General features: G+C 44.1%; 1 protein-coding gene across 20 annotated transcripts in view; it reads right to left on the reverse strand.

The window, feature by feature from the left end:
• Window positions 1-13,605, reverse strand: part of MYO18A (myosin XVIIIA) — a 597,092-nt gene that overhangs the window by 374,241 nt on the left and 209,246 nt on the right. For 10 of the 20 annotated variants that reach the window (XM_063955931.1, XM_063955928.1, XM_063955927.1 and 7 more), the window contains 3 exons: window positions 10,363-10,428; window positions 4,694-5,437; window positions 4,037-4,129 (listed from right to left, as the gene is read on the reverse strand). The exons of 3 other annotated variants lie outside the window; for them this stretch is intronic. In XM_063955931.1, the coding sequence (XP_063812001.1) occupies window positions 4,037-4,129; window positions 4,694-5,437; window positions 10,363-10,428 (903 nt within the window). Of the gene's footprint in view, window positions 1-4,036; window positions 4,130-4,693; window positions 5,438-7,813; window positions 7,974-10,362; window positions 10,429-13,233; window positions 13,421-13,605 lie in introns of those variants that run through there. 7 more of the 20 variants (XM_063955921.1, XM_063955919.1, XM_063955918.1 and 4 more) reach the window with 4 other exon arrangements.

Raw genomic sequence — 13,605 nt, forward strand, 5'->3', positions numbered from 1 at the left:
GCTGCCCAGCCAGAGATTCTACAGAGTGCTGCCCAGCCAGTGAGTCTTCAGAGTGCTGCCCAGCCAGTGAGTCTACAGAGTGCTGCCCAGCCAGAGAGTCTACAGAGTGCTGCCCAGCCAGAGAGTCTACAGAGTGCTGCCCAGCCAGAGAGTCTACAGAGTGCTGCCCAGCCAGAGATTCTACAGAGTGCTGCCCAGCCAGAGATTCTACAGAGTGCTGCCCAGCCAGAGATTCTACAGAGTGCTGCCCAGCCAGAGATTCTACAGAGTGCTGCCCAGCCAGAGATTCTACAGAGTGCTGCCCAGCCAGAGATTCTACAGAGTGCTGCCCAGCCCCGTGAAGAGGGGGCTCTTGCCTCAGCCCAGCCCCGTGAAGAGGGGGCTCTTGCCTCAGCCCAGCCCCGTGAAGAGGGGGCCCTTGCCTCAGCCCAGCCCTGTGAAGAAAGGGCTCAGCCCGTCCCGGTTCCAGCCGGTCCAGCAATATTCCAGGTCCTGCCTGGTCAGTCCGTCCCGGTTCCAGACGGTCCAGTAATACTCCAGGTTCTGCCTGGTCAGTCCGTCCCGGTTCCAGCCGGTCCAGCAATACTCCAGGCTCCGCCTGGTCAGTCCGTCCCGGTTCCAGCCGGTCCAGCAATACTCCAGGACCAGCCTGGTCCGTCTCCTTTGGCTCCAGCCAATCCAAGTATCCTCGGATCCAATCCAGTCCTACTCGTCCAGCCAAAGCTTTCTTCAGTTTCATCCTCTAAGCTTTCGTCTGATGGTTTTCCACCTATTTACTTTGATGGAGATTTATTGCAATATGCCGCTCTGGTTGAACAATTTCTCTCTCGGATGGAGTCTGATCCTTCAGGTGCAGTAACTCTTTCCAACGTTACTCGATATCTGTTCCTGGCATTCAGAGGAAGAGCTTTGGAGTGGGCCAACATGCTCTTTGAGAGTAATGATCCTGTGTTCCATGACTTACAGACTTTCAGTAACGCTGTAGTTAAAGAATTTAGTCCTAAACCTTTGGAATCTGCATCAACGAAGGTCCTAAATTCTTCTGTATGAATTTCTCAAGTTCCTATGGGTGTCCGGAGTCCACCCTTGAAGAGGGGGATACTGTCACAATCCTGACTGTAGGTTTTATATTTGGTGACTTACCCCTGCCATCTGTCCTGGATCCTGTGTCTTTTCACTCACGGAGTTAAACAGCTTGTCAGTTTTCCTGAGTTCTCTGCCTGAGAGGTAATCAGCTCCACCTGTGGTGATCTCCTGTGTGAGGCTGAATTCAGTAATCTAAAAGCAAGCATCCTGTGTTTAGCAGAAGTCCAGGCTTCAGTGTTCTCTTGGCCTGCTAGGCCTCATTCTACATCACAGCCTTGGCTAGAGTAGTCACATGACAGTGACATCACCTAATCCTGCCCACCAATCATCAAGGACCAGGAAGTATAAATCAGGAGGCTGAGTTGTAATCTGGGCCAGTTCCTCATGTCACATACAGCCTTGTGTGAGTCTAAAGCTGAGCTCCATTAAGGTAACCTTTGTACCTAAGTTCCTGTGGAAACTCTGTTCCCTTGTTACCGTTTGGTTTACTTTTGTGTTGCCATTGATTTCACCATTTCCCTGAGTCTCAATGTAAGGCACAGCTGCAGTGTTTCGTCTTAAAGGCACAGTACTGAATTCCGTGCCTCAGTACCTCCGTGCTTCCAGCACCTCCGTGACTCAGTACCTCCGTGACTCAGCATCTCCGTGCTTCCAGCACCTCCGTGACTCAGTACCTCGTGCCTCAGCATCTCCGTGCTTCCAGCACCTCCGTGCCTCAGCACCTCCGTGCCTCAGTACCTCCGTGCTTCCAGCACCTCCGTGCCTCAGCACCTCCGTGCCTCAGTACCTCCGTGACTCAGTACCTCCGTGCCTCAGCATCTCCGTGCTTCCAGCACCTCCGTGCCACAGCACCTCCGTGCCACAGCACCTCCGTGCCACAGCACCTCCGTGCCTCAGTACCTCCGTGCCTCAGTACCTCCGTGCTCCCAGCACCTCCGTGCTCCCAGCATCTCCGTGCCTCAGCATCTCCGTGCCTCAGCACCTCAGTACCTCCGCGCCTCAGTACCTCCGTGCCTCAGTACCTCCGTGCCTCAGTACCTCCGTGCCTCAGTACCTCCGTGCTCCCAGCACCTCCGTGCTCCCAGCACCTCCGTGCTCCCAGCACCTCCGTGCTCCCAGCATCTCCGTGCCTCAGCATCTCCGTGCCTCAGCACCTCCGTGCTTCCAGCATCTCTGTGCCTCAGTACCTCCGTGCCTCAGTACCTCCGTGCTTCCAGCACCTCAGCATCTCCGTGACTCAGCACCTCCGTGCCTCAGCACCTCCGTGCCTCAGTACCTCCGTGCCACAGCACCTCCGTGCCACAGCACCTCCGTGCCTCAGTACCTCCGTGCCACAGCATCTCCGTGCTTCCAGCACCTCCGTGCCTCAGCACCCCTACGCACCCCAGTGTCTCTACGCACCCCAGTGTCTCTACGCACCCCAGTGCCTCCACGCACCCCAGTGCCTCCACGCACCTCAGTGCCTCCACGCACCTCAGTGCCTCCAAGCACCTCAGTGTCCGCAAGCACCTCAGTGTCCGCAAGCACCTCAGTGTCCGCAAGCACCTCAGTGTCCGCAAGCACCTCAGTGTCTCCAAGCACCCCGTGCCCTTTAGCACAATTATACCTGGTATTCTTCACTGATTCATCAGTGCCTTTCCAGTTCTGTCTTTCAGGAGACCTTCAGCATGCCTCCTGTCTGCCGACCTAATCCTGCATGAGGAGAACCTAGATTCGGCCATCTCTGCTGCGGTTCCTCTTCCCAGTCACCGGAAGAAACCCAGAGTCCACAACAGTCCCAAACCAGGTCAGTGGTAGTATTCACATAATCCTCCAGTCGCCCGCACAGACTTCACTACACCGGGTTCACAAAAACCTCAGTCATGACACTTAGTCTGGACACGCAAATGCTAGCCATGACTGCACATTATTGGCCTGTAGGGGGCAGAATGCACTGATCATCTGTAAATACAACTAAAAATGACAGCTCCATAAACTATATAACCACAGAGCACAGGTTTGGATTCACATATTTTTAAACCAAGTCTTATTTTCAGAATATATATTAAATTATGTTTCAATATAGTGAACATAATTTGCATATATTTCATATTAGCCATTTACCAATAAGGTATGAAGTGCCAATCCTGATCAAATACAGATAACAAGAACAAAAACTATATGGGCGGAGTTATAAACTGTCACTTTCAGTTTCAAACTGACACACATGTCAACATCTAATGAAAAGACTGACAGAGCCAACATATGCAGCAGTGTCAGGTTAACCACACAGAAAGCGTTAGTGAATATGAGCTGACCTAAAGAGATCCTGTGGTTCCCCCTAACTGGTGGTCACATTCTCTATCTTTGTAACCTAGCAAACAAACTGACAGTAAATATTTGTAAACGTCTCATCTGTTGCTAAACACGGGATTCAATTTGCCGATTGTCGGGATCTTGGCTGTCAGGAGCCCGTCGCCGTTATCCCGACACACGGTGAAATACCGGCGGTCGGAATCCCAAAATCCCCAGTCGGGTGGTGGTCCACGCCACCACCCAAGGGGAAATTTAACCCTGTGGTGACCGAAGCCCGCAAGGGGACAGGCTGCGCTCGCCGCGGTATTCCGGCTGTTGGGATCCCGGCATCGGTCTCCTGACCGCCGGGATCCCAACAGCCTGGATATCACACTGATCCCCTAAAAACAATGGTACTCCCAATATTACAAGATGCTTCTTTCCAAAGTTGTGACACTCCTGTGTTGTGCAGCAAACAATTGTTCCAAGCACACAGCAGACTGCACATTAGTTCATTTGTCACACATTTTATAATCAACGCAAGTACTAGTATTATCTGGTAAGAAATAGACAACATATATTATCTGCTATAACATGCGCTGGAATGGTTATACAGTATACGAAGAAAACAGTTCATCTCAGCCAGTATTGTCCTGTATTATTAGAAACAACACACCTGTCTTGAGAAAAGGCTCCCTTTCTCTTGAAGAACAAGAACAGGTGGAGACTTTTGAGATTGGGGGATTGCAATTCCCTTCTTCAGAGAATGCTGAGCAGAGGTAAGAAAATGATTGGAAAAACAAACACTTGTATTGCTGCCCGACATAGATCAAATCCAAGCAAAGCCATAGAGTGGTTTTACAGTGGGGGTTTTTTTTTTCCCCCCTTCAATCTGAAAGCTCTACTCTTCATTAATAAAAAAGAAAAAAAAAAAGCTCTAAACAGTGGAAGAGCTAAATATAGACCTCCTAATAGCAGCTGAAGCACAGAATCGGACAGATATATTATGCAACTTCACAAGAACTACTTCAATTAGATATTTACAAGTTGAAAATATAAACATCCCTTCTTTCAGCATGCAATATTTTATATAAAAGTGAGATTAAAAAAATAAATTCATGGTGAAAATACCTATGCATGCTTTGATAATAATGGCTTGGTTCTGCATCAGATCATTTGTTAATGTAGTATATTTATAGATTACATCACAGCAGCACTTCACACGGATCACATGCATAGTTAGATATGGTCACCCAAGTTCAGAGGATTGCGGTTTGTGATGGTTTGCTTTGCTCATGCATATAGATGGTTAGGTTTGCACACAAAGGACTACCTCAGGTGTATGTCCTCCAGGAGTTTTCGGTGGTGGCTTATTGGATAAATCCGAGTTGGCTACCTTTGTTGACAGGCGGTCTTGCAGATGAATGGTCTTCTCTTCTACAGGGACAGGTTTGGTGGGAGTGGTTGGCTTCTCGGGTGCTTTTTCAATGGGGGGAACAGGGGAAGTCACTTTTTCACCTGCAGGTTCTGATTTCTTCTCAGGAGGCTTAGTCCTCTGTCTATGGTCTTTCATTTTACCTCTGGTCATAAGGCTGGTAAGACCCATTGAAATCTCATCCTTAGGATTCTCTTTCTTAGCTTCAGTTTTTGGTGTGGGAGGAGCCGGAGGAACTGGTGTCTGCGGCTGGGCTTTTTCACCTTTTTTACTATCTAAATTTTGCCCCTGGGGGTGGACTGACTTCCCTGTCTCCTCCTGGGGAATTACTTTCCGTACCATTTTCCGTACCACTTTCACCACTTTCTTTTTGGTGCCACCAGCTTCCTCGGGCAACTTCTCTGTAGAAACTGATGTGGTACTTTTTGCTTGCTGCAGGGTGCTAGATGTCTTCTTGTCAGACTGCATTGCATCACCATTCAGTACAGGGGCTGGGCTTGTCACCCTTTCCGGGCTCTTTAACCTTAATGGGCTTTGTCTTGGTTCTGGGCTTTTTGCTCTTAATGGATTTTGAGACAGTGAATTCATTGGAGTCGGGGAACTACTTAAGTACTGCTCTCCCTCACTCACTGAGTTGTCAGGCTACATTTTTAAAGACAGAAACATTGTAAGAAAGAGAATGTGTACATTGTATAAACTATATTACAACCCAAACGGTGTTAAAAAAAAAAATCTAATATGTTAACAACATAATATAGACAATAACTGATAGTTAGAAAGGTACTGAATCATTTATTGGACATGGAAAATACTGGAAACGCTTTTCAACTAAATGCCTGTGGATCAAGAGGCTTTAAGCTCTCATAAGAGCAATATTCTGTGCGAGCATAAAAATATCAGCCTAAATAAATGGTCCATAACTAGAAGAAAATAGTTGCTTTCAAATAAAAGTGGCAATTTACACTGTCCTACAGTATATAAGAAGATAAGATTTATGCTTGTTGTAGCAGAGTACAAGTTATTCTCTGTTATCAGCAATTTTCTGCTACAGGTGTCTACAATGTGGCTGGCAGTTGACAAGAATTCTGCCGACTACAGGAAACATCCACCCCAACATGGAGCAATTGAAACAAATACTTCCACAATAGTAATACAATAGTTTAGTCTTCCTGGACATTCTTCCCGAGCCTGTTACGGACATCTTTACATTTAGATCAATGTCTGCCAGGGGTAATGCAGTTAAAATGCCGGCTGTCGGGATCCCGGCGTTCAGGATACAGATCCCGTCGCACCAGGACATATTTCCACTCGTGTGTGTCCACCACACCCACAGAGTGGGAAAAGATCCTGTGGTGAGCGCATCGAGCCCGCAAGGAGACTCTTAGCGCTCACCCTAATGCAGGCATTCTGGTGGGCAGGATGCCGCTGTCACGATATTGACAGCCAACATTACGTCTGAAGGTATTATGTTTGTAATACCTGTCAGGTAAGTAAATATTTTAACACTGAAACATTTGTTAACTCAAGGCAAATATACTACACCATCTATTAGACCATTAGAGCCCCTTCCTATGGGATCAGCTAAACTTTCATTCTGTACTCACGCTTATTATATATATATATATATATATATATATATATATAATATATATAATGTCCCAGTGTTGTCTGGCACTCAAGGCCTATGAAGTTGATATGATGTGGTGCCCTCCTCGTGGGATATGCTACCCCAAAATGCAAAATAGGAGGTTATGCAGGCAGCACTCATCAGTCTCCAGTCCAAGTGTTTAAACTGACATAGGGCTCTATGTGAATAAACACTATAATGTCAGTTTAAACACTTGGACTGGAGACTGATGAGTGTCGCCTGCATAGCCTCCTATTTTATATTAATGTACAGTACAGAAAATCAAAGGGACATGTGCAGATCATGTCAGGATGGGAATAGTGGTCAATGGAATAGGCGAGCCTCAAGTTAGTGAGCCATTAGATGTCGAGAGTTTCTAAATGTGTGTCTGTAATATACTGTATTTCCAACTGTATTTTAGAATAATTAAGCAGCACTACTGAACGTTAGTTGTATTACAGTACAATGCTTCGTGCTTTGTTCCAGTCTGAGCCTCACATGGTATGCTATGCAGCCTGTCTAATGGCATCGATTGTAATATTTTGCCATTTTGTCCTAATGTTGGTATTTTTTTATTAGCTTTAGGGACAAACTATTACAAGAAACATATTGTAAGAAGTGTATGGCTTAGACATATATTTGCTAATTATATAATAAATAAATACTTATTCAGAGGAAGGCCTGCTTTGCAGTCTGCAGTGGAATCCAGTAATCTGTACACTTGTGGCAAATTGCATCATTTTCTAGCTATAAATGGATTGGGCAGCGGAAAGTGGTACTGTTGAAATAATCTAGCTTTATTTCCTGGCCTTATATAAAAAGTTCCTGCCAGACTACTAAAGCATTAATCCAAGCAATTTACCTGCAGGATACAGAGAGCTTAGAAACGGACTACACTTGCTGTTTGCATTCTCCCCTAACAACATGTCCTGATGATTAAATAGAAGTGAGGGTACGCTCAATCCAAACCATAGCATCAGTGTAAGGACACAGGAGCAATGGATGAGCCTGTGTCACTGAATACAGTACCTGCAATAGACAGTATCTGGCAGAGAGGAGACTGACTGCAGTGCTGCTGGGAGGCTCTGCTATATACTCTGCACTAAACAACCCTGGGAACCCGAATCGCACAGTACTAAAAGAATAAAACAGCCGGGGGGATAATCACCCTGCCATAGCTGCCAGGCAAGTTAGGTCACACATAGCTGTAACTGTACAAAGCAGAAGAGACCCCATTCACCTGCCACTTTTATTACTTATTCCATTATCCCACCACAATATTAAATGCAATGAGACTATTAAGGTGTTATTTAGACAGTAGCTCCTTTCACCACTAGACCCTATATGCAAAGTCAATAACACACGTTTATTTTAAGCCTATGCCTCCATACCTTTCTGGAGTCTCTGACTGTCACTGTGTTGGATCACAAACACTACTGCATGAAGGGTGAGAGCCGGCAATCAGTGAGAGGTGGTAATGCACAGCTCTGTCTGGTCCTTGCTGGGAAGCTGCCGTACCAGGACTGCCCTACAGCAGTGAGGAGTGAGATGGCTGCTCTGATATAAAACTGCCGAGATAACATTTCTCAGAGCTGTACTGACCCAAGAACTCAAGTTGGGGCTCTAGAAACTGTTATCACTGAGCATTCTGTTCTCTTTAAACCTGTTGCTATTTAAAGCAAACCAAGTCCTGAAATCATTTATATGTATAGCAACAATTAGACCAGATGACCTTACTGGACATCTCTCAAGTTAAAGCAGCATGATTCTAATGTCTGGATTACTTGCAATGTCAACATCATCATCGTTGTACACAATGTATACTCCAGCTAATGTAAAGCTGCCAACACATGGCAACTGTCGTGGCAGGGCCGGACTGCCCATCTGGCACTTCTGGCAAATGCCTGATGGGCCGATCCAGCGAAAATATAGAGGAAAGGAATAACCCAAGATTCTCGGGCGCTTTAGATATGGGCTGCTATGTCAAGCAGCAGCCGTAAAAAGACGGGAAGTCACTCCCACAATAGATTAACAAAAAAAGCAAATGGAGGCTGCGCTAAGTTATTACATAGAACAACAATAATATCTGATAATTTAATATTAAAATTGAGTATATTGAGTATAGAAATATAAGCCATTAATGGTAGTTCCAAAGAATAACATTAAAAAGTATACATGATAGAATAAATAAAACCAGGGATACCCATAGGCCAGGAATTGTGGCTTTACCGCTAGAGGATATGTTGCTCCAAGATGGTGAATGGTGAGCTCCTCATGCAGTGCAGTGGACAAAGTTCGACAGTTCAGCCAAATGACAGACGCCCTCCGGTATAGATTTTGTGCTTGCAGTAGGGGATGGTCCGGACTTTCAGATGAGAATTCCTGGCGTGGGTCCCTGTAGTCTGACGCGTTTCGCTGCACTAGGATGGCAGCGGTAAAGCCACAATTTTGGATATATACACACCTCCTAAATCTGTAATTGCTGGACATATTGATCATTGGGGAAAAAATCTGGAACGGACTTCCTTAATCCAATACTGTTTACATTCCTGGCCTATGGGTAACCCTGGTTTTATTTATTCTATCATGTATACTTTTTAATGTTATTCTTTGGAACTACCATTAATGGCTTATATTTCTATACTCAATATACTCAATTTTAATATTAAATATTGAATTATCAGATATTATTGTTGTTCTATGTAATAATTTAGCGCAGCCTCCATTTGCTTTTTTTGTTCGATCCAGCGAAAAGCCTGGCTGAGCAGCTCTGCTCGCCCGCGCAAAAAGATAGGGGCTGGCCAACCAGCTCTGCCTCGCGCACTCTGCTCGGCTGCCAGGAATACAGAGAGACGGGGAGTGCCGGGAAGCCAAGCCCACATGACTCATAGTACGGTCCCATGAGATGTGACCTCGCCCCCTCGTTGTGTGCGTGCCGACAATGGGGAATGCCAGGGCTGTTTTAAAGCCCCAGTCTGTGTCATTGTGAATTTGGAACAATGGTCCGGGCATAACTGCATAATGGATAGTAACATAGTAATTGAGGTTGAAAAGAGGCAGAATGCCCATCGTGTTCAACCAGTATTCTGTATTAAGTTGATTTTACTGTACCTGATGAAGAATGTTTTTATGACTAGTTAACAACTATAAGTCATGTTACACCCGGATTAACAACGTCAAGATTTTAAATGTTGTAACCAAGGCTATCCTTTTCATTCAGAAATTCATCCAATCTTTTTTTAAATGCAGTCCGCTGTTACCACTTTCTCTGGCAAGGAATTCCAAATCCTGATTGCCCTAACAGTAAAGAACACTTTCCTCTGTTGTGTACGGCATGGTTATAATATTATTTTTAGCATCTCGAGATGTAAATCTTGTGCGCAGTCATCAGACTGGAAACGTTACCCATTCAGCACAACCACGGAAAGGATGGGATGTTGCTGTCCAGGCCAACCAAACAGGCCATGAGTGCATAATATATGGCTAATCTCTCTGCATAATCAAGGCAATGATAATTATAATGATAGCAGCATCCCCAGGCATATTGGACTCATCACCCAGTATTTATTTATATGTTTATTAACATTTATATATATAGTGCCAGCATATTCCGTTGCACTTTACAAATGCTATGAGTTTTAGCCAATTTCAGCTAAAACATCCATTTTTATTCTTACTGAGCAGCTAATTATAGTTTATAAGTAACCATATTATTTGCGTGCCTGAAACAATTGCCAGAGCTGACCCCACCCCCCAAATTATACAGACCTTTTATTTTATTGTGTTTGTAAGCTATACATCAACCATCACCTAATAAAATGCATGGCTTGGAGCAAAAAAACAAACCATCAAACAACATTAAACTATAGTAGTAATCAAGGTGTACTGATAATTATAATGATGCATCTCCACTACAAGTTATGTTACTAAAGAAACTTACAGTTCCATTTTGGTTACCATTGACATCGTTTTGTTTCTTTGCTAATGGTTTGTCTTCATCTTTAACCTAAAGTTTTAAATAAACACAAGCAGGGAGGAAAAGTCACTTCTCGTGGGTCACAAACTACAAAAAGCACACAAAAGTTCCAAGCCCCTGTCACATCACAAAGGGCAAAATCTCGAGAAACTCAAAAAGCAAGACATCTGCCATATTAAGGCTGGCTGCACATGCTGTCATTGGTGAACGTCAGGATGACTATCCAATATGGCCGGTATGTGGCTGAATTACCTCTGTGGCCCATTAGTATGGTCAGAAGATGAAAGCGGATAATGGGCATCTTCTTTTTGTATCTTTTATAATAAAGTAATTATTAGGAATCACGGTCATTTTGGGCTCACTTTGCAGAGATAGTGGTCCAATTGATCTTTGCCACCAGCAATATCACAGCTTGTGTTACCACCATTAGTGAGAGACATACTAAATTGTGACAAACAAGTGCAAGTTGGGGGTCTTTTAAAGGGGCAATCCACTTTTTGACAACCCCTTTAAACCAGACTAAAGCCTACGAGCATAGGAGACACTAGTATAGAAAAGTAATCTCGCTGGTGTTGATGGTTTTGCTATGGACAGCAGAGGTCTGATGATGACACAGCCGTTTTTGTTTTTTTCTTCATTTAAAGTCGCACCACCCTTAGCGCCTCCCATCCATAGCGCATTTCAAAGTCTTGCCATTCTCTGACTGGCTCCCCACTGTCATTCTAGTGAAACCCATTGATGGTTTTTACCATCAATGGTTTTACTGCTGATGGAAAAAATCAACATGGTCATCAATGGAGATGATGGACAAGCCTACCTACTTTCCCTGCAGCGTCCATAGTGCTTCAGTAGAGTTCCATAAAAGTTTCATGCACGTAGTGACTCAGTCTTACAGTGCAAAGAACTCATTTTTTGAGGTATCAGGAGAAGACAGAGGAAGGAGTCATCCCCATTTGCTATACAGGGCAGGTGGGGGGGGGGGGGGGGGGTCAGATTTTAGAAAAGCGGTTCTTCAAATGAAAAGGATTCATATTTTATAGTCCAGGGCAACTGATAAGGTTTTCGCCATGAGCGGACTAATCAAATCTAACGGTGTCACAATTATATACATTCCTCAGCGCTTGTAACAGACACGTATAAAACTGTGCAGCGATTTGGATAATCTTTATTTTTAAATCTATTTTCCATGTAAAAAAAGTGGCCAATTCTCAGATTAAATCTACATTAGAGTAAAATTAAAAAATAAAAATGGCCCAGGTGTGACCTTCTGGACATTACACAAATTTACAAGATTCTGCAAAACAAGTAAAATTCTGCATCAATCTGCTCCTGCAAATATGACAAACTTTCATTAAATACTTTTACAAAATTCAGGGTATACATTGCTTCTACAGTATTTATGAATGAACTGTGAGCCAGCCTGGAAATACATAACCGATATGAAATAAGGGTTCAATAACAAAGGCACCAGCAAATAAAGCAATGGTAATAATGATGACAAATAAACACCGATCCTAATTGCCTTAAAACCTCTTAATGCCTTAAAACACCACCTATCACAGACGTATCGTGGAGGAAGCCATTTTGTGAGTTAAACTTACATTCATGAGAATGTAGCCTATCAATGCGTTATTGTTCATACCTCAGTGATGTCACAAGTTCCAATAAATAGATTGTATTAGGCAACTAACACATTAGTTTTATTAACAATGCTCATTAACGTGGGTAATTTTCCTCACTTCAAGGGGGCTTTATTTATCAACACACCGAAAAGTTGAGTACAGCATCGTACTTTATACACATTAGCCAAATTATTTTTACTTCCACTCTGTGAGATCCTGGAGTGGAAGCCTAGTGGGTGTGATGATATACTGTAAATCATCATGGCCCTGCAACCACCGCACAATGCCACATATCGCTGTATCGCACCACTAGGGATGGGGCCATGAGGACAAAGTTTGTAGTGAAGTGTGTTGTGCCAAACCCCTGCCCCTTTCACTAAGGAAGTGGGGAAGCATACAGGAAGGTGGCCTGCGATCCCAGGAGACTCACCGCAATTCAGTAGTCTCTCGGACATTCCCGAGAGTAGGTAACGATGACTTCTCATGGCATTCCTATAGAACACCATTATATTTTACCATGCGTTTTTGAACACTGCAGGCAACGTTGAAGTGGACAAAGTGTGTGCAACTGCATAGAGCTACATTCACTTATGTTTTGGAACCCTTGGTGTCAAAGAGGCATTGATGTTTTCAATACCTGCTTTTAACACCCTGGTGACGAAGCCTATCAGAAATATTGAATCAGCCTGTAGGTGGTCTTCCTTCACCATGTGCAAGAGATAGGTGCATTTTAACCCATCAAATACAGTAAAAGCAGCCGCTGTACACTGCTAATTATTGGGTATAGTTGCAAACTGTACACACCAGTAGGATGGCTCTCAAGCAAGCTCAAAGCATTTTAGTGAGACCCAAAAAACTGTTGAGTTACAGCGGTGACTTTTCTTCTTTTTTTTATATAGGCACGTAATATCTAATAGCAAAATTACCACTCATGTAAACTTGAAACCTATCACATTCCTCGCCCCCCGGATGACAATTTCTGTACCAGAAGTTCTACCTTCTGCATGACAATACTTGCACAGGACTTATGTAGAGGATAGCAGTGTGCACTGCTTCAGTAAAACACATGCTCAAAAGGGACCTTCAGTTGTACAGCCCTAATATACTAGTACAGTTCAATAAAGCAGCCTTAATGTTTGGTAGAGGGGTTTAAACACATCTTTGTTACCAATGCAAGACATAAACACACACATGCAGGGTGCCACAACACTTCCCTTTTGCTCCCAGAATGCAAAGCGTGAGGAGAATGCCATGGCAGGGCAGTCATGAGCAGACGGGTCCTACTCTGATTGTCTAAGAAGGAAACAGAGAGGATCAAAATGATTCAGACTTTCTGGACGCCTGGCATAAACCCCCAGTTATTGCTATGCAACAACGGTGTTTCGCATACACGATTCACACTGAAAAGGAAAAATAAAAGTAGATGTAAAATAAATGCTCTACAACAGGCACTCAACATACAATGGGAGTACAAACATACAAAAATACTAATCAGCAAAAGCAAATTAGAAGAAACACAATTCTAGTAAGTGAAAACATTTCTGCATCTAATAACCATGTTCTAATATACACATTTCTTCTAAAC

This window comes from Pseudophryne corroboree, chromosome 2, assembly GCF_028390025.1.
Source record: "Pseudophryne corroboree isolate aPseCor3 chromosome 2, aPseCor3.hap2, whole genome shotgun sequence".
NCBI lineage: Eukaryota > Metazoa > Chordata > Amphibia > Anura > Myobatrachidae > Pseudophryne > Pseudophryne corroboree.